General features: G+C 40.1%; 2 protein-coding genes across 5 annotated transcripts in view; both read left to right on the top strand.

Moving 5' to 3' along the window:
* Positions 1-9,061, top strand: part of HGFAC (HGF activator) — a 38,926-nt gene extending 29,865 nt beyond the window's left edge. Inside the window, exons 10-14 of the mRNA XM_041402944.1 lie at positions 24-264; positions 2,777-2,916; positions 5,037-5,177; positions 6,188-6,336; positions 8,615-9,061. Of these exons, the coding sequence (XP_041258878.1) occupies positions 24-264; positions 2,777-2,916; positions 5,037-5,177; positions 6,188-6,336; positions 8,615-8,782 (839 nt within the window). The 3' untranslated portion in view covers positions 8,783-9,061. The remainder of the gene's footprint in view (positions 1-23; positions 265-2,776; positions 2,917-5,036; positions 5,178-6,187; positions 6,337-8,614) is intronic.
* Positions 9,062-12,431: 3,370 nt separating this feature from the next.
* DOK7 (docking protein 7) overlaps positions 12,432-27,702 on the top strand; it is a 58,638-nt gene continuing 43,367 nt past the window's right edge. Inside the window, exons 1-5 of one of the 4 annotated variants that reach the window (XM_041402590.1) lie at positions 12,432-12,548; positions 12,675-12,720; positions 14,965-15,195; positions 19,131-19,331; positions 25,770-25,889. In XM_041402590.1, coding sequence (XP_041258524.1) covers positions 12,495-12,548; positions 12,675-12,720; positions 14,965-15,195; positions 19,131-19,331; positions 25,770-25,889 — 652 coding nt within the window. In that variant the 5' untranslated portion in view covers positions 12,432-12,494. Of the gene's footprint in view, positions 12,721-14,949; positions 15,196-18,204; positions 18,356-19,130; positions 19,332-25,769; positions 25,890-27,702 lie in introns of those variants that run through there. The other 3 variants (XM_041402589.1, XM_041402588.1, XM_041402592.1) reach the window with 3 other exon arrangements.

The following is a 27,702-nucleotide window of genomic DNA, read 5'->3' as shown; positions in this document are numbered from 1 at the left end:
ATGTCATATCCCTTTCACCTCAGCAAGCAGGGAAAGGAGGCCACTAGTTCCAGACAAAGTAGATAGTTCTGCAAGCACCAAAAGACCATGTGGAAGAAGACATAAAAAAAGAAGTTTTGTGAGACCTAGGATTGTTGGGGGATCTTCATCTCTGCCTGGATCTCACCCCTGGACAGCAGCTATATATATTGGAGAGAGTTTCTGTGGTGGAAGCCTGGTTCAGACCTGCTGGGTTGTGTCAGCAGCACACTGCTTTGCTAACAGGTAAGCTCACCCCTTGGTGGGACAGTGGGTCCTCTCAACAAAGCTGAACTGAAACAAGAAAGATGAAATTATTAAAGACCAATGTGTCAAAAGGAATTTCTGGCAATTTGAATACTCTTAGTGATCTAAAAATCTTAGTAGTCTACTATAATCTCATAAGCCCTTGTCTTGTTCCTTAAGGAGTCTCAAACAATCTAAACACCCTGACTAAAGGCATAAGGTTGGGTGAAGCAGCATGTAGAATGGGGCATAGCATGTGCAAGAACCTGCAGGGGAACAGAAGTATTCCTCTTCTTCTTGGTTACCTTTCTGAATGTTTATGCCTGTTTTGAGATATAACAGAGATGACTATGCTCACTGCTGTGTTTTGTTCAGAAAGGCTGAGACAGCCAAGCAATGATTTATTGGAGATGATAAATTACCGTTGGTCGACACAAATAGAGTGGGCTGAGCTTTACAAAAAGCCACATGGAAGAACTAAACTGTCAAACTTCTGAAGCCGATTTTCTTGTGAGATTTTTTTTCTCCTGTGGGACACTAGAGAAAATATTAATTATAGGATGCTCTTACTTTATTCTAAGTACTTAATTTTCTACAAATGTTCAACGCTTTCCCTGATTTCAGTTTGATCACGTTGAAGGGAAAAATATTACATCATTTGATACCCATTGTTCCTTTGCATAGTAAAGAAGCCAAGAGAAACAGAAAGCCTTTTGCCAGAATATAGACACTGATAGCTTGTAGAGCTAATAATACCACTGTGAATGCTGTACTGAAGCATTTGGAGCTCAAGCCACAATGCATTTGTTTTTCAAATGTTGTGAAATAGCTACTAACTTTGGCAGCTGTTCAGGACATTTCCACCCACTTCCAGCTGGTGGTTTGGTACGTACAGATTTTCCATAATTACTGTATTGTAATTTGTGCTCTTCTGTTTGTTTAGTACCTCTGGTAGTCACAATTCCAACTGTTTTCCACCAGGCGACAATAGATACCTGTGCAGCTCAATTACTTGTTTTTTCTTTTCTGTAATCCCTCCTGTTTTATTTCTTTTCCTGAATGAACCATCTGTAAGTCCTAGTAGAACCATTCAGTGCTTCTGAAATTATTCTAAATACTATTCCAGAAAGTGAACTTGCACTGTTTTACAGGCCCAAAATTTGATTTTCAAGGAGGTTGATTTACTACTGCAAAAATACTGAGAAAACCATGGCCTTACATGTTGATTGAAGAACATTTTATTGTCTTCTTGTATTTTGGTAGTACAGAATACACTTTGTCCTTTCCTTTGTTAACCTTAAGCACAGTTTTTGCAGCAGGGTTGTTGCTGTCTCTCTGCATTGCAATTGCCCAGAATTACTTTTCTCTGAGTCCATGGCTGCTGTCATTGCTGTGCACTCAGTACAGTAGTTCTGGGGGAGGTTCTTTGGTGCTTTCATACCTGATGGGCACAGAAATGGAATCAGGGGAACTGCAATCATGCAAACCACTCTGTGTCTGTGCATGATGTGTGACACCAGATATTTCTTTCTCCTGCACTGGGTAACAAAACACAGGAGTGCTCCAATGTTGAAGAAACTTGCTAACTAAACTCATTGTAGACTTATGCAGTTTGAATTGGTTTTAGAACAAGAGTGAAATGTGAATTCTGTTGCTTTCAAAGCTAGAGAATATATTGCCTTTCCTAAAGGAAAGGCAATATATAAGGGACATTCCCAAATGTCCGTTATTTCCCAGTTGCTGTACTTGTTCTTATTAGTTTTCTTTCCTAGGACATTGGATATCAGAGGACTGTGGTCTTAGAGTGAAAAACTGATAGTTGGAAAAGATGGTGTGAATTGCAAATACTGTGTTCTCCTCTGGCTGTGAAGTTTCCTATTAAATCCATGTGCTTTTGGGACTTCACCAGGCTGCTTTTGATTCTGGACAACAGATTTAACACAGATAAGCAAATCTGAGAACTGGTGGTATCTTTTTTGGTGGACGCTTCCCAGATGCTCCTGAATTTTCAATGTGCCAGCACCTTTAATTCTTGGCCCATGCCTGTAATTTTTTTCAGTAGACTGTTTTCCCAGAGAAACAAGACATCCACCACTGACTCATCTTTTGATCCCTCCTTTCTTTCTGAGCAGTTTTGGTAATCATTGGCAAAGTTGAGTTTGAGTTGACTCAGTTAAGCTTCTAGAAGAGGTGTTTACATCCCTCAAAGATGTTTGTCAGCCAAGCAGCAGCTGGGCAGCAGTGCCTGTGCTGGCCTTTTCCTTCTTTCAAGAAGCAGCAGTCTTTAATTAGGCTAACCAGGACCCACAGAGCCTGGGTCTCACTGTAACATATTTTTCCTTGCCCACTGTAGGAAGGAAGCCTGTGAAACAGGTAAAGGCATTATGAGAGGGTAAACAATGGACATGGTGGGAAGCTGAGGTTATAATGGTTCATAGGATACCCAGCCACTGGAAAATCAGCTGCATTTGTCCTGCTAATCACAGAACTGCTTGTCTCTTTTGTATTACAGTCCACTAAAATCCACCATTCGAGTAGTTCTGGGTCAACAAATATTTAATAAAACAACTGATGTAACACAGACATTTGAAATAGAGAAATACATCTTGCATCCTCAGTATTCCGTGTTCAATCCTACTGAACATGATATTGGTGAGTATTTTTCTTCAGACAGTTTTATTTTCCATTTACTCCAGCTAGTTTCAAGTTTAGATGGTCTGTTAAAAACTGCCTTTAGAGTGGAAAAATCATAGGTGCTAGGAGAGGCTTTTGAATGCAGAGGGTTCTTAGTTCTACCAGAGTTATAACAGCATCTGAAGGCTAGACAAATTCAGATGAAAAATAAATTGCAAATTCTAAATAATTATGATAATTAGCTTTCGGAGCAATTTATCTAGATGTGTGGCAGATTCATCATCACTTCAAGTCTTTGTGGGATTAGGCATTTTTTCAACTGAACCAGAAGCTGTAGGCTTGATGCAGGAATTACTTGGTAAAATTCTATTGTCTGTATTGTATAAAGGATCTGACTAGATGAATGTAATAACCCCATCTGCTCTGAAAACCTGTGGTACTAAGAATCATTTTTTACACTGAGATAGATTTAAAAATCAGCTGTCTTATCAGTCAGAAGTTAAATGCCCTTCTGATTGACCTTATAATGCTAGTCAGAATGACAATGGAGCAGCAACTTACTTCTTATTTTCTGATCTGCTCTTGTGAAAGTTGTCACGTCACCCCAGGGCACAAAGTGTGTGAGCACTTTGTCTGTGAGATTATTTAATATCCTGACATTGGGAATATTTTAGGTCAGGCATGTACTAGCTTTTTTTTTTTTTGTCTCACAGATGGTGAGTATTTTCTACTCTATAGCAAAAAGCATTCAAGTTCTGTGTTGGTGGGAGCTCTGTCACAGCGTACAAGGAGACAAATGGGATTTGAGACATTGCTCTGAAATCTCCTGGTGAAAACCACCCATGATGCTTTGAGATTTCACAGCTTTTTTAATTACTCTGAAATTAGGTAGGCATGTCTCACCAGTGTGCTATGACCAAATCTAGGGAGAGCTGAACATGGAGTACCTAAGACAAGCCCAACTGCAAAAATAAATGAGAAAGCAGAAACTATTGTGGGGGGAAGATGCAGGTGCTTGTTCTGTCCAGTCAGTGATTTTTACTGATGCAGAAGAGTTTTGTCCTGCTGAAAATACTTTTCTAAAGGAAACAACTATCATATGAGTGTTTGCTAGGAAATCTGAGGGATTCAGAAGCAAACAGTTAGTGGGGAAGAGGAGCAAGGTGAGGAAGTGTGGGAGCAAGGTTTGTGTGACCTTCTCAGACTGTGAGATACTGCTTCTGTGTTCCACTAAGGCCAAAAACTGTAGCTGGTAGAGAAATAAGACTATTCAGTGAGGTCACTTGCTTTCCACGCAGCTGTGCTCACCAAATTTTGAGCTTCCAAAAGGCCTGATGAGAAGGTTTAATAGGTGTGTCCACATTGCCTCAGCTCTGTTCTCTTTGAGTGGTGTGGCCAAACCAACTTGCTGCCCTTGCTCCATCCAGTACAAAGCCCCCTTTGCTGCTTTATAGCCAACTGAAAGAGATTTTATACAGGGGAACCAATTTTTGAAATATTTCAGTGTCAATCTCATGATGCTGCATAGCCATGTATTTACACTGTTTTCAACCCCATGACTGGTTAGTAAAGATTGTGTAGGTTACGTAATATTTTGTAGCTTCAAGAAGCTTGGTTTTGAAACGTCCCAAGGTTTTATTCCTTAATTTAAAAAATCTTGATTTTTGCTGAACTCAGTGATAACAGGGCACAAAACATACCAGCTCTTGGAGTAATTAATTTTTTAAATGGAATTGGAATTAGGCCAGTGGCCAGGCTTTCAGAAGCAGTGAGTATTTGCACATCCCACTTATTTCAGCTGAAAGTTGGGGATATGTCACTGTTATTTAACTATAAGGTGGGAGGAGACACATGTATTTTCTATCTTTCCCCTTCTCTACAGAGGCAGTGAAGCAAAATCTGCTCAGTGAGCATAGCATAAAATAAATATTCCCACAAGGGGAGTAGCTGAATGTTTCAGCCTTCAATTTGCTGTGAAATCAGGTGCTGTTGAGATGAGTCTGTCTGTCTTTGATTGAAATATCTTAATTAAGAGAGGCTTAGGGGATAATTAAATTTGCATCTGAGACCCATTACTGCCAATCCCATTAAAGAAAGGGAACAGTCACTTTCTTCCTCCTGCATTTTCTGTTCTGCAGCTTTGATTAAGCTGAAGAAGAATGGCCAACGTTGTGCTGTCAAGTCCCAGTTTGTTCAGCCGATCTGCCTGCCAGAAAGTAATACTGTTTTCCCTGACCAGTTGAAATGTCAGATTTCTGGATGGGGACACAAGCATGAGAGTGAGTAAAATGAGAGCTGGTGTTTGTATTAAAAAATGGTGACAATAAAAACATAATGCTCAGGTATATGTCATACAACTGAGAGTTTGGGAAAATGTTTTGCAAGGGACTTTTGGGTGGGATTCTTTTTACCTGCCTTTGGAGTTTACAACATTTACATCTGAAATAGTCATCCTGAACTTCATTTGTAGGCCTTGGAATTTGGAGTGTGGTTCCTTTGACCAAATGCTTGCACCAGTTTCAGGATGGAAGGAGCTATGAGCTAGCTAGATCTCAGTCCACTGGGAGGGGAGAAAGTAGCTCATTGGAGTGCCAACACCTGGAATTCTAGTAAAGTAAATCCTTCACCTGATTTCTCCAGACAGAGATTTTTAACTTCACCATCAAGAAACTTGGAAAATGTTGCTAGGAGAAGGCCAGGTAGACTTTGGGCTAAGACGTGCTTACACCCAGCTTGAGAAAGGTGTCAAAAATCATCCCATCCTTTTAGAGGAGGAATTTCAGGATTATGAGGCTGGACCATGCTGCTTCGATGTTGAGATAGCAAAGACCAATGCAGGTAGATGAGGAGGACTGAGGAGCTGGCTGCCACATTGTGGTGACAGATGAAATATGAGCAAATATCCCAGTCTAAATGTGTAGTCTAAAGACAAAAAGAAGTAATGGAGCCTTTGAAAAATGGATAATTTATTATCACATCTGGAAAGAGGTGAGGACAGGAGTGCTGGGGCACTGTTGCTGATTCATTAGAAAATGAGAGAAGTTAAAATGGATTAATGGCTGGACATTGCAATACTGTTATGGAGTCTGACTGGAGGATCAGAAAGTGATCACTATAAAAATTATTTTATTTTAAAGGTGTCCACAACATAAATAATACTGAGAAGTGTTAAATGTGTTTATTATGTGTTAAATGTGTAAATGTGTTGTATTGTGCCTTTGTTGTTTCCTGTTATGCTCTTGACATTCTATAAAAATGACTTTCTTTTCCTTTCTGGGAATTTTTAAAGATATATCTGGTTATTCAGATGTCCTGCAAGAAACACTGGTTCCACTTATTCCAGAGGAGAAGTGCAGAAGTCCTGAAATTTATGGAACAGAACTAACAGAAAATATGTTCTGTGCTGGCTACTTTGATAGCAAATCAGATGCTTGTCAGGTAATGCTGGGTCATCTCTAGGCAGGTGATAGAAATGTATTTTGGTCAGAAATGTTGCAGTGTTACAATTCTTACTTTTGATTTTATAGTGTTCCTAAAAAAAAGAAATGTTCCTAAAGAAAAGAACCTTATGTGACTGCTTCCACCTTCATTTTTTTATCATGTTCAATGTCAATTAAGCTCTACAGAAGGGCTCCAGTGGCTGTGCACTGGAGGGTGTGCTGCTCTAGTCCTGGCTGAGCCTGCAGGTGGTGGCAATGGATTTCTGCCCAGCTGGCAGGGATGTGCCAGCAGGAAAACCAGCATGAACCTGAGTGGGGACAAATCCCAGAACTTCTGCCTCTTGACTGAGGGAAAATGAGGACACCTGGGTAGGAGGTGAGGAGCAGCCATGAGGCTTGGAGGAAGGAGCTGAGGTTTCTATAGTGGATGTGACTGAATGGTGTAGAATGTCAGTCAATTGGAAACTGTGTTATGTAACCTCAGTCTTTTATGGAATGACCTCATGCTCTTACTACTTTCAGTTATGTCACACCTCGGCTCTGAATAAGGATGCAGAATTGTTGTGGTGATAGATGAGACTTCTTAAAATGAAGGATCGGATTATTCCTTACATAAAACTTCAGATTTCATCTACAGCTCATTTTGAAGGAGGAGGGTTCTGCTCTATTAACATAAATTCATGAAAAGGCAGCACATAGCTGGCAGTGTAAGTGCAGGAAACAATGTCATGTATACTGTGTGCTGGAAGCCCCATAGAGGTCATAAACATATCCAAAGAAAGGTGGCAAGAGTGAAATGGCAGCAGCCAGCAGTGGCTCAAGGCCAGGGCTGAGACTCAGGCTGCAAGGGGTCACACGAGCCAGAGAGATGGAAACCACCCTGCCTGCCCAGCTCCCCTTCCTTTCCCAGGAAGTGCAAATACAAGAGACAGCATCACAGCTGATTCTCTCTCCCTGCCCTGGGAAAACAGAAATCGGGAATAAGAAGGAGAAAAGAAAGTGGAGGGAAGGAGAAAGGAGTTGCACAAAGACAAGTGGTGTGGAGAGAATGTCGAAGTCAGAAAATCAGTGATTTTGAATCGACAGATGTTGCTGAAGAACAGAGCTCATGACATGAAATCATTATTAGTGAACCAACAATTCATTTTTTCCTATTGTCAGACTTGTAGTGGGGTCTGAGGAGAAATAATGTAGACCTCTTAATGTAACAATAAATGTAGCTGACCTCTGGGTTTTTTTAATGTACACTTAGGATATTAACCTGTAAAACATCTGTTATGTATAAAAATATTCCAAGACCAAGAAACTTCAAACAGACAATGTGTTTCCCTTGATTATTTTCAAAATATTTTCTTGGAAACTTTTGTCATTTAATCTGTGCACTGATGCCAAAACTGCAATCAATTAGACTAATTGTGAAAAATATGCAGACAAGCAAGACTTCATCTGATGTCTCTCACTTATCACAGAAATCTTCAGTATAAAGGCAACACAATTTCCTATGTATTTTGGTCTCAAAGAATTTTTTTTCAGATAGGAAAAAATATATTTCTCCTTGGTCTCAAACAATTAGAGCTGCTTTCACCAGTACCATTTACTAAATCACATTTTTAATTTCTAACATTTTAATTCTCTAGAAAGTCAATCTAAGAGTAACATTAATAATAATAAAAAAACCTGTCCTGAATGTTTTCAAGGTTTAAAATAAGTAGAAATGTTCAAAATTAACCCTTGCTGTACTGTAGTTTTGGCTGCTTTTTGATTTGTGGTTTAATGACAAGACAAATACTCAGTCGCAAATTCAAACACATGGAAAACTGCATATGCCACATAAAATTACAGTATCCCACAATCACAAAGTGTGGCTGTATGCAACAACTTTCTTTGAAAACTCTCATGTTCTCTGAAAATTGCAATAAAGTGCATCAAGAAATTCTTCAAATGCACCCATGTAACCCCCCAATGCAGTGCCGATATTACAACACAGTGCCAAGCCCCAAAGCCTTGTTCACTTCCATTGAAAATGATCTACAGCAACCATGCTTTTCAGTAGGCATCTGAATCTAAAAATGTCATATTTTTCAACAAAATCTGATATTTTGAAATCCACCATTATATTTGATTGCTACTAAAAATGTTTTCTGTAATGAAACTTCAGTAAACTGCTTTTTTTTTTTTTTTAAGTTTAAAACTCATTCCTATTTTAGGATTTTCCCTTACTGATCTTCTGACTACTTTCTATCAAATCAGATGACCTTTGCTTACTTTTGATGCAGGGAGATTCTGGTGGACCTCTGGCTTGTGAGGAAAATGACATCTCTTACCTCTATGGAATTATCAGCTGGGGAGACGGCTGCGGCAGAGTCAACAAACCTGGAGTATACACAAGAGTGACAAACTATGTAAAGTGGATTAATGAGAAAATAGCCCCTCGAAAAAACTAGTTGAATTGTTAAATACATTAACATTTGAAGCAGGGTTCAGGAGTCTTTTGGTTTTTTTCAAGTGGCATATATATTTTATTATAAGCTGGTATGAAACGTCTCATGGTAATTCTTAGCAGTTCCAAGCCAGACCACCAAAAGCAGGCCTGCTCCATCTGATGTCAGCAGTCTTGATCTATCATTCAAAGGCTGTGGATTGCTCAACACACATGACTGCCTTTATTTGTATTAATAAAAAAATCTCAAACATATCGAGACAGTGCACAAAAATCTGCAACTCTCTGTCTGCTTGGTGGATTACCTAAAAAGGGATTTGATGTGTTTTGCAGCTTCTGGTGGAGCTGTCATCCCCCAAACCAACCTGCAACAATATTGTCCTTGTATGCTCAGTTGAAATGAAGAAATAAACAGGAGAATCAAAAATGAAATTCCCCCTCCCTGCGAAATGATCTCCTGAAGCTCAGGGCAAGAGACACCAAGAGAACAACGTAGGTAAAGCTGCTCCTCAGCTAACCACAACAACGGGTCTGGGGAAAGAAACCAGAGGGTTTAGGTTTTCTCTCAACCAAATACTTAAGCATATTTTTATATAAACATATTTCTGTGTTCCACTGACGTAAAATCAGGAACGTGCCTCAGAGCTCTGCTGAATCTGGTGTGCAATTTTCCAGCAAGGTTAATGCAGCACCTCCTGAGAGCTCAAAGCCTTTTCCTGAAAAATGCTGGAAGTTAGAGCAGCTGATTTAGGTTGATACAGCCAGGACCTTTTGCAGACTGTGATCTGCTCCTTGCCCTAAGGATAGCAATGGAAATACTTCACCTTGCTGATAAATCCCTAAACGTTTCTTTAATTTGACAGTGTTTTGAAGATGTCTTAGGTTTTGTACTAACAAGTTGTTCAACTATTTAGATAATTCAGAAAGGAGGTTTCTTGTAACAGATTTTTCAACTGGATGGCTGGGGTGCAGCTTGACATTTTTCTTAGGGATTTAGTGATATCATAAACCACATGCTTTACTGTCATGGCCTATGGAATTGTTATGGGACCAACCAAAGCAATTATTAGAATATACAGCTGTTTAGAGGCAGTGGACTCAGCTGTATTAGCAAAAACAGGCAGAAAATGATTCAACAGAAAAAGTCTGACAAAGAATGGAAAATTCTTTTTTTTTTTTTCCTTTAGCCATGTCAGATTTGTACATTTAGGTGTTGTGAAATGTATTTCTCCCCTGGCAGTGAACATTTATGGACTCTCTTCAGTTTTTCAAGCAAAGTTGTTTTTTTAAGTAATAGAATTTTAAAGCAATGCCTAGATATTCAGAGGTGTTTTTTGTTTGCAGTGTCCTCATGGGTTTCTTAGTAGTGGTGAATGTTATCTGCAGTTAAAAGAGATTTTTTAAGGAAAAATAACCAAAACCTGCATCTGTGTAAGTACAAATATACAACAATGCTAATCTACATAAATGATGTAAACTGTCGAATAAAAACATTTACCCTCTGTTTCTTGAACTTAGTCTGTTATGTATAAAGTTATAGTAAGATCTTTGAATCCCTCTGTAGGCTGTTCTAGAGGTTGAGAGCTGGTAGAAAGATGAAATAACACTGTGCTGGAAGGCACTGGAAAATCTCTCCAGTAAGGGTCAATTTCAGCTGGTGCTGCTCCCAGTTTAATGTAAGTGTCACACACATTTCCAGTAGGCAGATGTAAGCACCTGGATATGTTTTTCAGCTATTGATACTGGGAGTCCCAGGATTAAACCCTTTAGTTGGTTTTTCTGAGGCACTAAACACTAGCTTGAAAAACTGAGATCCACCTCTGGGATCTTGATTTCAAATCAAGCTGAAGACTTGTGTGGCTCTGCCTCCCTGGCCATCTGCAGTATGAGTCTGGCTTGCTTAATGCCCTCAAATGAACATGACAATGTGACAGGACTAACTGTACCTGCTGCTGAGACAAGTACTGCATCAGCAGGAAGGAACTATTTGCACTTCTTTGGAAGGGATTCATCAGGAACAGGCTTCCACTCAAAGACGAAGCCATTCTGAATCTCTGTATCTGTTCTGTGACTTCAGTTTCACTTTTAAATTAATATCTATCCACATTGTGCACAGTTTCGATCTTGCAGTTTCGTGTTGTATATACTCTCTTGGTCTTCTCTTGCAGTACAGAAGGTGGCTGTTTGATAGAAAAGGTGTTAGACTGGTGTTTCTTACAATTTGTGTGGAGTTTTTTTAGCTGTCCTGTTTTTAAAATCTATGCTGCTTGTATCAGTACACAGCAACACCAGCACAAATAACACACTTTGAAAAAATATATTGAATGGTCTGTCTTCTGCCCTCAAAGGTCTAAATGACAGATCTCCAGCTGATACTAATTTGAATACTTTGAATGCATTAAAATTAATTTGTGGCTTTCAAAGCAGCCTGTTTATCCACTGTGACTACATTGGCTTGGCGGAACTAAATGGAAATAATTTGATTCTCAGCTGTGAGGTGACTAGCACGGTGTTACAGAGTAGGGGTGGCAAGGAGATGTCCAGGTTATGAGATGTCCTGACTTCTCACACTCTGACATCAGTCACATTCCTTTGGGGCACTCCAGCATCTGCCTCCTGCCTTTCTGTTGAGCATTACCCCATGGAAACGAATTCTCCATATTTTTCACCCCCTTTAAGTGATTATTGCCTTGGTTAAAATAAAAACCAAACTCAAATGTATTAGTGAAATTTTATCTGATATTTTTCCTATCTCTATATTGAAATTGAATTAGAATGCAAAGTCAGTGGAACAAGCACTTCCCTAATTCATTATGAAACACACTTAAAAGATGGTTTTATTAAATTGTATGTTATTCCATGCAAACTGACCGATTTAAAAGGAAGAAATAAATGCAAACATCTAAAAAACCCCCTTCTATTATGCTACTGAAAGAAAAATGTGCTGTAGTGCTATTTAAAAAAAGCTGAAGAACTAATTACCATCAAATAAGATGCAGCAGGAGTATTTTTGGAATAATGGACTCTAATTAGTCCATTGCTTGTGGAAATAAATCTGAGGACATCATTAACACATCTTATTCTATTAATTGTAGCTGTTTCTGGTTTGGTGTAAGCGGGTTGTTATCTCACGACAGTTGCATTGCAAAGAGGAAAAAAAAAAGTGAGAAGGGTATTTTTATCTGGGGTAGTTGGCAGTGTCTTCTGGGAGCCAAGGAGAGCTGTAATTATACTTCTGAAGAGTGAAAATTGGGCATTGTAAGGAAGGTGCGGGAAGGGGGCGTTTTGGCCGGCCAGAGGCGGATCCCGCTCCACGAAGCGAATCCGGTGCGGGCTTTGCGGCCGCCCGGGCGCGGGGCAGCCCCTGCGGGCAGCCGCAAAGCCCGGAGCCGGATCGGGGCGGGGGTCGCGCCCGGAGCGGATCCGCGGCGCTCCGAGTGCCCCAGGCTCTGAAACCCTGAGGAAAAAAAAAATTAAAAAAAAAAAAAAAATCCAAGATCCCCCCACAAGCCAGAAGTAAAACACGTGAACAAAGACTCCTTGGGACGGTCCGCCGACCCCTTTCCCAGGCGGCAGGTCGGGGGCCGGGCAGGGCCGCGCTGGCCGCCCGCCCGCGCGGGGCCCTAATAAAGCTATTTTGGAACTGACCCCTCGGGCGGCCGGAGCGCGGGGCGGGCGCAGCGAGCCGGCGCAGCTGTCCGGAATCATGACTGAAGATGACGGATTCCGTGGTGGTGGAGGGTCACGTCAAGTTGAGAGACGGAAAAAAGGTCCCCGCTCCCGGCGCCCCTTCGGCCCGCGGGGGTCCCCGACCGCCGCCCCTTGTCCCGAGGGGAGAGAGCCCGCTCTCCCCGGCGCGGCCCCGGCTAACCCTGTCCCTTTGCCTCTCGTTGCAGTGGAAGAGCAGGTGGCTGGTGCTGCGCAAGCCCTCCCCGGTGGCAGGTAAGAGGGGCCCGGCGGTGGGGACGGGGCTCGGGGCCCCGCAGCTTGCCCGGCTCCCCGGGGCCAGTGCCCGCAGAGCCCTCGGCGGGGCCGTCCCTGAGCGGCGCTGCCCGGGAGCCGCGTCCGGCCTGGCGGCGAGCTCCTGCACTCGCTAAAAACAACGCGAAAAGTGACTTTCCGAGGCACAGGGATTGCATTTGGTGCCGGTTCAAATTACACTTTTTTTTTTTTTTTAAATTTTAAAAATTTTTATTAGTTTTCTGTGGGCGAACTTATTTCTTCAGGGTGATTGCTGGCTGAAAAAAAAAAAAAAAAAAAAAAAAAAAAAAAAAAAAAAAAAAAAAAAAAAAAAAAAAAACAAAAACCAAACCAAAACAAACCAAAAAAAAACCCAAAAAACCCCAACCAAACAAAAAAAAACCCCACCAAAAAAACCCCTGACATTGTAAGCTTGGTAGTTATTTTTGATCAGTGTTTTGACAGAAAATATCACTTCAATTTAAAAATAAAATGACATTTTGAATTAAGGAAGAAGAAGAAAAAAAATCGTTTCCATGCTTCAGAAGGGGAAATTGAAAACGTTACACAGAGCTGATGTTTTACTGCTGCAGAGGGAAAAGTAGGCTTCAGGTTTCCCCATCTGTCCCCAAGAGGGAAAACATTTGGGCCCAAAAGTATATCTTTCCTGGGCTAAATGTTTCCCACACTTGGAAAGCGTGAATCTGCACTGCTGCAGGATGGATTTTGGCAGCCTTTCATGGCTCTTGCTAGAAAGACTGAAGGCTTCTGAATAATTCTTTGTTACTTGAGTTGTTACAGTAATATTTTAGTGTTTTAAGTACCTTTATCTCATCTAAATCTGTGAAACCTCCATGTGTGAAAGGGCATCTGTTGGTCTTAGAGCTACTACATAGACCTGTGAACGTGGGCCTGAGTTTCTATTGTGAGTAAGCCAGCTTTGAAGGCTGTAGATGGTGGAGCCTGACTGATAATGTAGTTTATTCCTCAAAAATACTATTTTTATTCTAGCTAATCTAGCCAGGTTTACTAAAAAAGCCCCTGTGATTTGGTTTTCTCAGTATGCAAACCATAGCTGTTCTTCAGACACACAACTGTATTACAGAATGTTTAAATACCATGGTTGCAGCTGTTTTTGCCAACAGGTGCACAAAGACAATTGGGAATCCATGCAAAGCTCTGCATTAGTTAGCAGACAATTCAGTCTTTCAGTCATTTTTCATCTCTGTGGATGGAGATTTTGCCAGTCCCTTACCCAGCTGAGAGTTGCAGGGCACCTTAGTGGGGCTGGGAGCACCACCCCCAGTATTTATAAAATAGCACGTGGGGATCTTTGTCTTTTGTGGTTTGTAGCTCAGCTTAAGCTGTGCATGTTGCAGCTTTGATATTGACCATTAGTGTCATCTGCATCTGAGTGCTGTGTGATAGGAAATGAATGTGGGGGAAAGAGGGTTGCTTTTGTCATAAATTCAAAAGGTGGGAGAGGTGGCTGCCCTTTCCTTTTGGGTTTGCTTGTGAAATGCTTGCTTTCCCCATGGGGCTGTGGCACGTGAACGAGTTTCTGCCATTGCACAGTTACTGTGTAATAAACACCTCTGGGAAGTAGTCAGTAACAACTGGTGACACAAGCGAACACTAAAAAATAAATAAATAAAAGAAGGTGTGGCACATAATGATTTTTAGCAATGGCTGCTGTGTAGCATTTAACCGGGAAACCTGAGCCGACAGGAGCAATCTCGCAGCACAGTCTGCTTGCCATTTAGTGGTTGGGTAATCTGTGAGCTACTGTAAGAATTTCATTTGTGGTTCAGTATGTTCTAATGAAAATACAGACAACAATAGCCTCTCGGTCTTTAGAGTCTGTAATGTGAACAGCTATCCTAGCATAGCTCCTAATGCTCTGAATTAATGAGTCAGTCCCCACTGGACTCAGGAGAGGATCTGAAATGCCGCTGGACTTCGAATAAAATAGGGAAGATTTATTGCTGACCTTATTTTTGAGCCTGCAGTTTAACCCTTAGAACATGCCTTCAGTGTTTGCTTCCTGAAAACAAGGACTATAAACTACCAGGGGGTGGGCTGGGAAATGAAATCAGAGTTTTACATTGATTTGGTTGAGCTGGTCCTGCAGTTGTCTAAAGCTCCTTTGTATTGCAGCAGAGTGCTGAGAATTTTGTTATGGTCTGTGCTCTGCATCATCATCTCTGACAGTTTTGCTCCTTTTAGACTGTTTGCTCATGCTGGTGTACAAGGATAAATCTGAACGAGCGAAAGGGCATAAGGAGAGGAGCAGCATGACCTTAGAAGACATCTGTGGCTTGGATCCTGGGCTCTCCTATGAGGGCCTGAATCACACGCTCGCAATCATCTGTCTGTCCCAAGTTGTGATGCTGGGATTTGAGAACAAGGAAACCATGTACGCGTGGGATGTGCGAATCCGCTACAGTTTGGGGGAAGGTAACCTTTTGTCTTCTCGCATTTTTTTTTTTCTGTTGGGTTTTTTTTCTTTTTTTTCCTCCCACAGGGTAAAAACCCAAAGAAAAGTGAAGCTAAAATGAAAATAAAACAGTACAGTTCAGGACAGGATTGCCACTCACTTGAGAGTGGACAAGCTGTTTTCCCCCTTAGATGTTAAAGCAGGTATCCCTTCCAATAGGTTTTGACTACAGTATCACCCAGTACTGATGGATAACTATGACAGCTCTTAACTTGGGGTTTTGATTTGGACGCTGATGGTGTGTAGCTTTGAAACAAAGTGATCAGACTTCTGTTTCTGGTCCTACAACTGACTCAGGGATTCTGGCCAAAGGACTCAGGGGGAGGCTGAATTAAGAGATGCAAAGTCCTGAGTAGAACTTTGCCAGTTCATGCCCAGTTTGCTGAGCTGCCTACTGGGTGTTGCATTGATAATTCTCATTGCTGCTAGTGTGCCATTTCAGAAACAGACCTTTTGCACTAAGGTGTGTCATCAGGCACCTTCTTTCCAGCTAACTTCACCTTTCTCTTTCCTCCTATTATATTTTCTTGGTTAGCAGCTCTAAAATGTACTGTGGTGAACAAAGAGTGATAATGTTGGTAATCCATAGTATCTGTCTTATGTTTGTTTAGTCATAACTAGGGAAGGAGGGTAGGTGTGTGGGAGACACACATTAGCAATCTTTATCATTTGTTACATATGTTCTGCCATCTGTTGGGTTTGTGGGCTCGTTCCTTTGCAGTACATATGTAGAAAGATGGCCTGGGAATTTACAGTAAAAATATGTAGAACTATAAGAAGTGAGATGTGTGGATGTACCTCTCAGGGCTATCAAATATGAAGCCTTGCATAACAGGAAAGGTTAGAGGGGTTGCTGAACACTACAACCATGAGTAGCTGGAGTGGTTGTGCACATTGATGATACAGTTCTTTCGTCTTCCAGTGCTGTTTTGCTGGGTTTTTTGGTTTTTTTTTTTGTTTTGTTTTGTTTTTCTTTTTAACTCAGTTTAAAATCTATATATAGCATAGACTTGTCCTAAAAGCTGAAGGAGTACTTGAATATAACAGAGTGGGTCTGTTTTTTATGATCTTGCACTGGTGTAGTGCTGGAGAAATCTCAGTCTGGGTGTGAGGGTTATGGTTGGGATTGGACGACATGGAAGAGCAGCAAAGAGTTTTTTTCAAGGGAAGCTGTGAATGAGGTAGGAATAGAGCCTACTGGATTATGACATGTGCAACCATGGAGTAATGGTGAAGTGGGAGTGTGCTTGTGGAAGTGAAGAAATGCAGAAGTAAGAAAACAAGTGTAATTGGCTGAACTGGCAATAAATTTGTATAAAGTTAATTGCAAAAAATCTTACGGGGTGAGAATAAAGCAAAGCACTGAAACTTTTTTCAGAGTTTTGTCTTTCAATGCATGTTCAATTTGGAGAACAAAGTCAAAGGGAGTCTAGTTTGAGTATAGAGGAATAGAAAAGAGAGAAGATGTAGATGAAGAGAGGATGGTGACTGGTATTTTTTCTTAAAGTGTAGTAAGGGTGCCTTTGTGTGCCTTGAAAATAAGGTGGCTGGATGATAAAAATAGGCTAGGGAGGGATGACCTCAGAGTCTGGGAAGCAAAAAAAAAAAAAAAAGTGAAAGGAGCTGACACTGTTCTTGAATGAGGACTGCAGAATGGAGGTGTTCATACTGGAGTTCCCAGTGTTTTCTCTCAGTTTTTAGCAGATGAGGTGGATGTGATTCCTGGAATGTGCTTGGGCTCACAACTCATTTTGAGAAGTTAGCATACTGCAGGTCATTGTATAGCTGTGAAGAATAAGAGATGGGATGAAGAAAGCGGTGGATTGAAGTAGTATTTTTGTTCAGAGATATACTCAGCTCTATGTCTTCACAATTTTTTTTAACAGAGTAAGAGAAGTCAAAGGCTGGGGAGAATTTTGGAAAAAATTCCAATTTACCAAGAAAGCAGTGTATGAAAAAAGTTTTATTTTCAAAGAGTAAGAGAAGTCAAAGGCTGGGGAGAATTTTGGAAAAATTCCAATTTACCAAGAATGCCTTTCCTTTTACTTAGGCTTCATTCATATTTGGGTATGCTGAATTTTAACAGTGGTCTAGAACTTGTGCTGGAGCTCTTTGTTTTCAGCAGCTGTTGTAACTTGCAACTGATTGTGTGAAGAGTGGGCTTCATTCCACTATTATGAAGGAGAAGGAATCCTGATGCTGCTTCTCCCATGGTTCAATTGCCAGCAAAATACTGGGCAGAGTTAACTGGGCAGAGGAGGACAAATGGCATTAAAGATTGCTTTCTGAGCATTATTGATCATGATGGTTTTACTGTCTTTTTGATAGCTGATGTTTAAGCAGGTTGCGTAACAACTTCGTGCCCAAAAGGGGACATGGTGTGACTATTGATTTGCTCCCTAGCAGTGCTACTGGCAGAGCTGTAAGCAGAGCTGTGGTTAGTTAGATCTATCTCTGTCTCCTTGCACATTTCACTTGAATGACTTTGTGGCTAATTCTGCTGGAGCCTCAGGGAACTTAGCAAATGCATGTCATAGATGAGGAGTTGGCTTACAGCTGGGATCGTGACTACGAATACAGCAAGCAGTTAGATGAGAAGCAAGACTCAGACCCAGATGAAATTTGTGATGCTTGAAGAGGCATGGGCAAGAAACAGGGAAGAGTTGATGCAAGAACTGAGAGTACCTGGAAGTTACCCAGTAGATTTCATAGGCAGGGAGCTGTTTGTGTGATCTTTGATGCGTAACCAAAGACTAAATCTATGTTGCTTCTTGATAAACACCACCAAAAACCTCCTCCTAGAAATTGAAGAGTCTCGATGCTTCTCTCTACCAAGATGAATGTTGTTTGTTTTTTTTTGGTTTTTTTTTGTATTTGTTGTGGGTTTTTTGTTTTTATTTTGTTTGTTGGTTGATTTTTTTTTTTATGTCACAATATGAAAGAAGCTAGAACAATAGTGGAGGTCAAAACAATTGTTTGAGAATTATATGTTGCTCACTTTAATTGTTCCCTTTGAAACACTGAGATTTGAGCCCTTGAAGTGATCCCAATAACTTATTATTCAGAATGCAATAGCCCTGGAAGAGAAAATGGGAGACCAGCCTAGAACAACTACTTTAGGTAAGGATACTGCAATTAGACAATACTGGAATTAGGATTTGAGCCTGGATTTAGTAAACTTGAATGAGATAGGTGTTTCTTTTTCCTCTCTTTTAAATTTCAGGATGTAAAATATGAAAAAATTAACTGACATCTAAAAGTGTTTGTTACTTATAAATCACTTAGTTTCCTAGTAATTTAAAATGTCCTGGCATCTACCATCACTAAGTCATGAAAGAATCACAAAGGTGGAAAAATGTAATTTTCCTCATTCTACTGCTGGGGAGGAAGTGAAGCAGTTTATTAAAGGTTGCAGATGAGTCAGTGATAGAGAGATTTGTTTAGTTCTTTGAGCCTTGGCTTTTGGGCTCCTTCAGCACCATTTTATTTTTGTGCATGCATGTGGGAAAGGAGAGACACAGATTAGAGGAGGAGACAGAGAGCAACCCATGTAATGATGCAAAGATGGAAGAGGTGAGTGAAGTCTGGGCTGGATCATTGACTAATCTGAGATAGGGATTAGCCTGGAAGATTTAGGATAAATTAGTGTAGCATTGCAACTTTAATAATTTGTAGCATTAGGCCAAGATATGGTGGATTTTTTCCAATCCTTGACTGGCATAATAGAGGGTAATGGCCTCACAACTGCTTACATGTGGCTGTCTGGGCTCCATGTAGATCTTTATGCCAGAGTCTCATGGTGTGGGCAGGGTTTGGTCCAAGTACCACAGCCAAACAGAATGACTTACATAACACTTGTATATTCTGTAGTAATTTTTTTGTCCTTATTTGATAGTTCATAGATTTCAAGTCTTTGTAGCCCCTGGCACAAAACTAGAGAGTGGGCCTGCTACCCTGCATTTCTGCAATGACATCCTTGTCCTGGTGAAAGACATTCCTCCCAGTGTCATGGGGCAGTGGAAGCTCTCGGATCTGCGTCGCTATGGGGCTGTCCCAAATGGATTCATCTTTGAAGGAGGCACCAGGTGTGGCTTCTGTAAGTACAAATGGAACCTGTCCTCCAAATATTGCTTGATGCCTTTTGCAGAAATGTAAATGCACTCTCATTCCAAGTGGAGACTGCAAAACCAGCTGTGCTACTTTGTCAAACAGGCAGCCTCTTATCAGAGGATCTGTTCTGACTAGATTTCTGCAGGCTTCAACCCTGGTGTGCAGGAGAAATGTGACTGTGTGCAGTCCTGGCTAAAAATTACCCTGTGGCTCTCCAGAAGATGTTTAGTCAAAAGCTGCTATTGAATACAGAGCAAAAAAAAGGTAATGAAATTTTATGGCTTGTGTTATGGAAGAGATAAGGTAAAATCGCTTAATATTCAGATTATTAAATTGTTTGCTGAGGGGAAAGTGATGTGGAACTTTGAGGTTACAGGCATCATCAATGTTCTCATTTTGTAAATGCTAATTTCTAAATCCCATAGAGGATTTTTTACTCCTTAAAGTTAGAACAACTTTCTGGTCCCTTCCCTATTAGCAGTTTTGTAACTGTGGGGTGGAACCATGTGATTTTTGGCATCAAAATGAAAGCAAGCAAGCTGAGGCTAGTTTCCATAGCCTAGGGGCTAAGATACACCATTATATGGAGATAAATCTCTTGTTCCTGTGGCCGGTTTAGAACTTCTCAAATTTTCACTTCAGATAAAATGTGTGCAAGATCTGAAAAGGATAGTTAATAAATGCACAAGTATAAGGACATATAATTAGGTTTTTATTAATAAGGTTTTAATTTCATAAGCAGAATTTGAAGCCATGCTGATTTGATGGCCTGTGAGCACAGATGGATATGCAGATTGCCAGTTTGGATCTGAAGTTGTTTGACTTGCATACTTTTTTCCAATAAACAAACTGAAAAATTAGATTTCAGAGTTGATCCAATTCCAAATATATTCTTCCTGGGACTTGCATACTGTTGCTCTGCATGTAAATTCTGGTTGCTCTACTTCTATGTAGTGGAAACCCAAATTCCTTACCTCTTTCTGACCTGATGGAGGGTGTGGCCAGGTGGGGATTGGTCTCTACTCCCAGGCAACAAGGGACATGATGAGAGGAAGTGGCCCCAGGCTGTGCCAGAGGAGGTTTAGGTTGGGCTTTGAGAGGAATTTCTACACAGGAAGGGTTGTCAAGCGTTGAAATGAGATGCCTGGAGAGGTGGTGAAATCAGCATCCCTGAAGGTGTTTGAGAAATGACTGGACATGGCACTTAGTTGACATGGTGGTGTCTAGTCAAAGGTTGGACTTGATTATGTCAGGATCTTTTCCAGCCTCAGTGATTCTGTGAAATGAGGAACTGTAGGTGATGGAACCTGAATTATTTGTGGTGGTTTTTCTATTTTTTCCTCCCATAAACTTACGCTAGTTTCTGATGAGAAACAGGAGGTCATCAATAGCTCTCCTGTGTACATGCTTTTAAAAATATGAAAATATTATTTTTTTAAGGTTAGAAGTGAACAGAATTAGAAAAGTGCTTTGTAAAAGGTCCCACTACCTGTGGATCATTCTTAAAAAATGTGTGTGTTGATAGCTGAGACCTTTCAGTTGCCATGAAAGGTTATTTGTCTTTCCCCTGCATGTGTGCATTCAGAGAGGAGAACAGCATAGTCAATCATAGTCAATTTGGTACAAAATAGCCTGCCACAGTTGGAAACTCTTTACAAGTTCAAGCTGATCTTGTTAAAGGAGTTGTTGCCCCTAACTAAGCAGTCAAACATATCCGCAGGCATAACAACGTTTAAATATGTGTTTAGTCTAAACACTTGATTTAATATTGCCACTATAAGAAAAGGCTTTTTGAAAATAGAACCTAAAGAAAAATATAACTCTGGTTATTCTAGACAGAAGTGCGTTGGTAAAGAGAAAGACTATCTGTGTTCAGATATCTTTTACCTCAGTCCTCTGGAATTCTTGAGGCAAACAAGTAGTGTTCAAGAAAAAAAATTTATATGTTATTACAGAAGTTTTAATTCCTAAACAAAGCACTCTCCATTACCCTGTCATGTAAGTGTAATATAATATTATGCAGACTCTATTATTAATGTTACTTTCCTACAGGTTAAATCGTATCTTTGCTCACATTCATCCTGTGGAGCTTGGAATGCAGAGGATTAGTGAATTTAAGGTTTAAATAGCACTGTAATAGATACCTAATTAAAAGGAACTAATAATCTTGTGGTTTGATTGCCTCTCCATAGTAAAAGACATGAAGCCTCAAACTGAAACAGAGCTTTTTTGGATATGTCTGTGTTAGAACTGAGGTCTAAAAGGATACGAATTTGTTTTAGCTTTGTTTCTTGTTCCTCACAAAAATTCTTATAAAGATAAAACACTTCATTATGTTCTGTTGCTTAGTACAGGTTTAATTCCAATTTCAAAGGTTTTGGTACTCAATCCAGGAAGAGGGAGACCATCTGATATAATGCTGGGATTTCAAGCATTAAATCTAGGTGCATTTTCAAGATGGTTTATTCATAAATAGGAAGAAGTTTATTCATAAGTTTATTCACAAGTTTATTCATAAATAGGAAGAAGAGCATTTACCTTCTGAACTCCTCTTGCTCTTAAAATCACAATTGTACTGCTAGAGATTAAATTCTTTTCTGCTTCTGAAAGCTGCAAATAACTTATTTTCTGGGCCAAAATTTTGTTCTCTCTGTAGCTGAAGCTTAGTCACACACTGTTTGCAAAAAAGCTGGTGTCTTGGTCTAGCAGTCAGTTGAGAGGTTTACATGGAGGAACAGGCTGGAAAAAAGGAGCCTCTCACTTTCCCATGTTCCCAGCTGAATTAGTGGGCACCAGTTAAAATGACCAGTTGCCAGGAGAATCTTCACTTGGAGGTCAGTGTGAAAAAAATCAAGTAGGGTAATAAAAGGGCACATTAACACCATGAGAATTCAGGCTCTCCAATGTTCAAGTGCTTCAGGATTAGCTGCCAGAGCCAGGTTTAAAGCTGCCTCATATTTTCTGACATCATCTCCTTGAGGAAAGGAACTTGTGGGACCCTTAGTGCCCTTTGGAAGAACAAATGCTAATTGCAGGATAAGCAGGAATATTTCTGTGATCATTTTGGTGTTTTGATAACATTTGGTACTTCCTTCCTTCTTTCCTTGCTTGTTTCCTCTTCTGAATTTATTTGAAGTTTAGAAGTAATAGGGGTGGTTAAACTGTGGCAAGATCTGGACTTTTGGAAAAATCCTGGGTTGCATAGATTAAAACTTCTGTTTATATGCAGATATTCTGTGCTGTCTCCTACTTAGGCCTACTGCAGGCAACCAACTTTATCTCTATTCATCTATTTTTAGTTGTCATGCCCATATCTTGGTTGGCAATAACAGGGAATACTCTGTCATTTTCCCCACAGAGAAGAGCAGTGTGAGGTCCCCTCTTAAGGGGTCTGCTCAAGGCCAGGGTTGGGATGTGCATGCTGATTGCCGTGGAATGAGCTGCTGTGGTTCCTGCCTCCAGCTAAAAGGCTTCAGGCTCTAGTATTGTCTGGCACCTGTTAGAAGTAGTGATTAATGAGAAAGAACTGAGTCTTCCTCCCTACTTTCACACACACTACAGAGATTGAAGTAATTTTTGGCTGTTGACCATTTTTAAAGTGTTTTTGCCCATGGGTTTGCTTTTTTAATATGATGGGTTAAAATCAACATTGGCAAGATTAAGTAGTGTTTGGAAGTTTTATGGAACTGGCAACTTGTCCTGCATGTTTGAGGGACTGTACAATGCTTTACTGCTGGCTGCCACAGAGGACTGGCTGAGTGTTTCAGTCTTGTGCAAGTGGTTGGAGGCTGCTTTTCACCAAGTCTCATAGCCCATGGAGAGAGCTGAGTGAGCCCTTCAGTCTGGTGAACAGCTGCATGGTATTACACTGTGCATACCACACATTCCTTGGCTTCTAAATGCCTGTGCACCAAACCAGTTCCAACACATGACTGAGATATGTAATTTCCAGTAGTGAATTTCTCAATTTTCTCAAGAAAGGAGAAAAGAAATGTAATCACTTGCTTTTATGTATGCTTTAGTTAAGCCCTACCTACTCATTCATCTCACTTGATGTTTTTTGCAAGAGCCCTCAGACTTCCTTCCCTTGCAATCTAGTTCTACCTACCAAAACTAGAAAGAAAATGTTTCCTGTGACAGTCAGTCAGCAATTAAGGTGCTCATACAAATAATATAATCTACAAAGAGATTGTCTTTTTCTGTTGGATTTTATCTGCATGCACATGGACATACACTCTTTGCACTGGTTATATAAAGGTCATCACATTTGGTTTTGGGATTTCCAAATGGCTGATAGTTTTTTGTGGAAAAAAATCCTTTGAGTTAAGCAGCCAGCTCACGTGTACACATTTGTTTCCATTAAAGTCAAAGGCTTGAAGAGCCTCTTAGGAGTTTAAGTAACTCTTGACAAAGGTGATAAAAGAATGAAGTGGTCCAGATGTATTCCTTATGTACAGAAATATTTGAGGAATCTTTTTTGCCCTGAGGGGCAACAGGGAGATGTAGGATTCTGCTAAATTATCAAGCCACATAGTGTATCACTGTGCTTGAGACCTGAATGTCCTCTGCTATGTTGTGTCTATATCCTGCTTGCTTTTGCTGCATAGAATGAAAAGCTCCTGTTCATGTAGACTCTCTGTACTCTGTTCAGGGAGGAGAAGTCAGCTCAAAGAAAAAGCTGAATTTCAGATAATTCCTGAAGGCGTTGCACTCAGGATTTTTTAATCCTAATCCAATGTACTCTGGCATCTCCTGGGGAGGGGAGATGGGGCAAGACTGCAAGCGAGTTGCCAGCAGAAACCTTCATATCTGTCAGGCTGTGTGATTAGTGTTGTAGTCTCCTAGATGGCCTCTGATCAAGAAGCCAGCGTGTGTTCATGTTTCTTTGGCTGCAGAATTCTTGGTAGGTAAGATCTGAAGAGATGCAAATGTGGTGGAGAAACAAATCAAGTTATTAAGATGCCTCTAACCATGTTGTCTTGAATAGATTTAAGGAGAACTGGGAGAGACCTAAATGTGGCATAAATTGAGAATGACAGAAGAGTGTGGACCAGGATATGTTTTTCCTAGAGAGATTAGTTTACTGCTTGCTGGTTATACCTAATTCACTCAAATAGGTATTGTGGTTTGTGGTCCACTCTCCATTACCCTTTTTGTTTGAATCCCACAGCCCTTTGTCAAGCTGTCAAAAGTGTATCAATCTCTTAAGTGAAATGTGAATATCCTGTTGGATATGACGGGGCATATGTTTGGAAAGTGATGGGGATGAAGTCATTCTACTCAAGAACAGTTCTGCTTCTTTGAGTAAAATTGGAAAAAATACTGATGCAAGTTGGAATTGGCTAGAGACATGCAGAAGTCAAATATGTCCAGATTAGGGCCTGAGTCACAAGGAAGGTAATGTGCAAAACCCTGCTACAGGTCTAAGATGTGATATTGGAGTTTTCTAGTATGCTTGGCTGTGGTGAAGTGGCAGCACTTCTTCAAGGTCTATATACTAATTTCCCTTTTTGTCTGGTATTGAAGTTTTATTTCCCTGAAATTGCTGGTTACTGGGATGGTCTTTTGTCTGATGTTTTAAGATAATTTTTTTTTTTTTTCCTTGATGAGATTTATGTTTGGACTAACAATTTATAAAATGTTCTATGGAGCCCTTCAAGTCTTTTGTGTTGTTCATATGTCATGTGACTTGGAGCTCATAACTTGTTTGTTTATTTAGTGATTCTCATTCTAATTTTGCTTGGGGCTATTCTTAATGAATGGAAAGCAAATATCAGAATAGAGCAAAGGGTAAAGATCTGATGACAACCTGTGGAGTTGTGTTACGTTCTGTTAATAATAGACACATAGGACTTAGTCTAGGAAAATTTATACTATAATCCAGCAATATAACCAAATTCTAATTTGTTGGCATATAAAAAGCTCCTCTTGCTTAAAAGTGGTTAAAAGTAGAATTAACTTGGTTCATTATTTTGAAGACACTTTAAGTATTCCTGATGCTTCCTGCATAGTTAAGTCTGAGCTACAAAATTTTAGGGGTGAATAAGAACAAAAGACCTAGACAGCTGTTGAGAATAAGGTGTCTCTTTTGACATTGAGGGGAGATTGGAACTAGATGATCCTTAAGGTCCCTTCCAACCCAAGCCATTCTGTGATTCTAGGACACTACTTTAACTGCCTGAATGTCATAAAATTAGCATAAATTATTTGACAGCTATTGAATTTATATGTATGTTTTAGGTATGGTGTGTATGTGCTGACCTGAATTTTCTATTTCTTTTCCCAGGAAAATATCTTGTTGACTTCTTTTCATGGCTTGCACTTAAAACTCTTTTGATTGCTGTATTATAAATAGCTTCAGCTAAATTTATTTCTAGTGTTTCCAGGTGAAAACCCTACATATTTATGTTGTGCTTTCTTGCAGGGGCTGGTGTTTTTTTCCTGTCTTGTGCTGAAGGGGAGCAGATCAGCTTTCTGTTCGACTGCATCGTCCGCGGCATCTCCCCGACCAAAGGCCCCTTTGGTCTGCGTCCAGTGCTCCCAGGTTAATACAGGAAGTACAGAGTAACCCAGTGAAGCAGGAGCTTGTCATGTCTCACACCCACTGCTGCTGGTGTGAGAGCAGCTCTCAGACACTGAGGGTGTGCAGAGTGCAAAGTGGTTTTCATTCTGAAATGTCACCGTACAGATTTATAAGCTGGATGTACCCAGTTTCCCCCTGCTGCTCTGGTTCATTCATGTTTCTGGTTATATTGCTAACTCCAGCCTTCTCTTATTTAACAGTACTGAAAGATGGCAATTTGAATTGAAAGGAATCCTAAATTTTTTAAACTTACACATTTAACTTGGATCCAGGTCTGCATTGCTATTTTGATAGTTTAATGGAAAACTAACTTCTGGAGCATTTTGAGTTTATCCAAAACTAAGTTCTAAGTCTCGTCAGCCTTAGAAAACCTTGTCAAGCCTCCACATCACATTTAAGTTTTCCAACTTAAGCTTTTTTCTTGATGTCTGAGGATTAAATTCCTTTTCCTATTTTGTGGTAAGTGCTGCATGTACTGCAATGTTCAAAGGTGGCATCATAATAAAGTCTATTTCCTTTTGATTTCAGCAGATGAAGTAAAGTATTGAGTCAGAATGACTGTCAAACAGGACAAAAGTGTAGAAATGAGATTGCAGAAAATTGTCTGTGATTTGGTGGTGGCGTACAGTAGGAATAGGTTGCAGAAATGGTGAATGATGAGCTGGGATTTGTGCAATACTTAGAATTTGTGTTAGTATTAGGCAGTTTATAAGTGTTCAACAGGGTTTTATTGCTGTTATAAGGTTAAGATAATTGCAGGAAGGAAATGTGATGGAAAAGATTAGATCTTTAGCTTATTAGATCTTTAGATGATGAGAAGCTTGTGAAAATAAATTATGAAAAAGTAGCTATTAGTTAAAAATTAGTAAATGCAGTAAACACAAGTTCATGTTGTCTTTCTCCTTTCTCTGTAAGGCAGAAGTAAGTTAAATAATCAAGCAGAATAGTAGGCAAAAGTCATTCTTGTGTGATGATACATGTTTGCTTTCAGTTAACTGGAGTGTTTAAATAAAGAAGCAAACAGAAAAAACCCAACAACAGAAACACAAAAGTCATTGTTTATGCTTAAAGCTTTGCTATTGAACACATTTTTCTGCATATCTAAAACTATGTGTGTATGTAAATATATGTATACAACCCCTGAGTCTTGTCAAACAAAAATTTCTATCTGGAAAAATTAAGCATACAAACAATTATTCTGTTGTCTTTTTTTTAAATTATTATTTTGAATTTTAATTTTAGCACAGGTTTTGAAGGTTCATTTTTGAGAAGCATGTAGGAGTAAATCTGCTTTCATATGTTAGTTATCTCTTCTGGTGTTTGTGGGTTGTTGTGCCACATACCACAATCTCTTCCCTCCTTCAGGAACTCTGACCTCACTGAGGTGCATGACGTGGATATGGAATGTCCTGGGGAGTATTTGGTGTTTTTTGTAAGAGAAGATCTTTTCCCTGAGGTTTTTCCATTTCTCCTCTGTGCTTGATATACTTGCCATTAAAATCTCATCCACTTGATTTCATCTCCTTTCCCTGGACAGGAGAAGTGTTTTGTCAAGAGTTGTGCTCATGTACTTGCAGACTCCTGTGCCTTTATTTATCTAAGCTACCTTGAGCCCTCTAATTTTCATTCCTGTGTATTTTACCCTTTTCTCTTCCAGTTTGTTGTTTCTCCTATGTACACATTCCTTGGGGAAAAAAAAAAATTAATATTCTTTATTTATTATCCCATGCAGAAGCTTGTACAGTTCTGTTTAGGGCACACACTGATGTACAGT

This window comes from Onychostruthus taczanowskii, unplaced genomic scaffold, assembly GCF_017590055.1.
Source record: "Onychostruthus taczanowskii isolate IOZ18803 unplaced genomic scaffold, ASM1759005v1 scaffold2, whole genome shotgun sequence".
Taxonomy (NCBI): domain Eukaryota; kingdom Metazoa; phylum Chordata; class Aves; order Passeriformes; family Passeridae; genus Onychostruthus; species Onychostruthus taczanowskii.
Note: the sequence above shows the minus strand (reverse complement) of the source record. Positions and strands in the feature narration are given on the sequence as shown.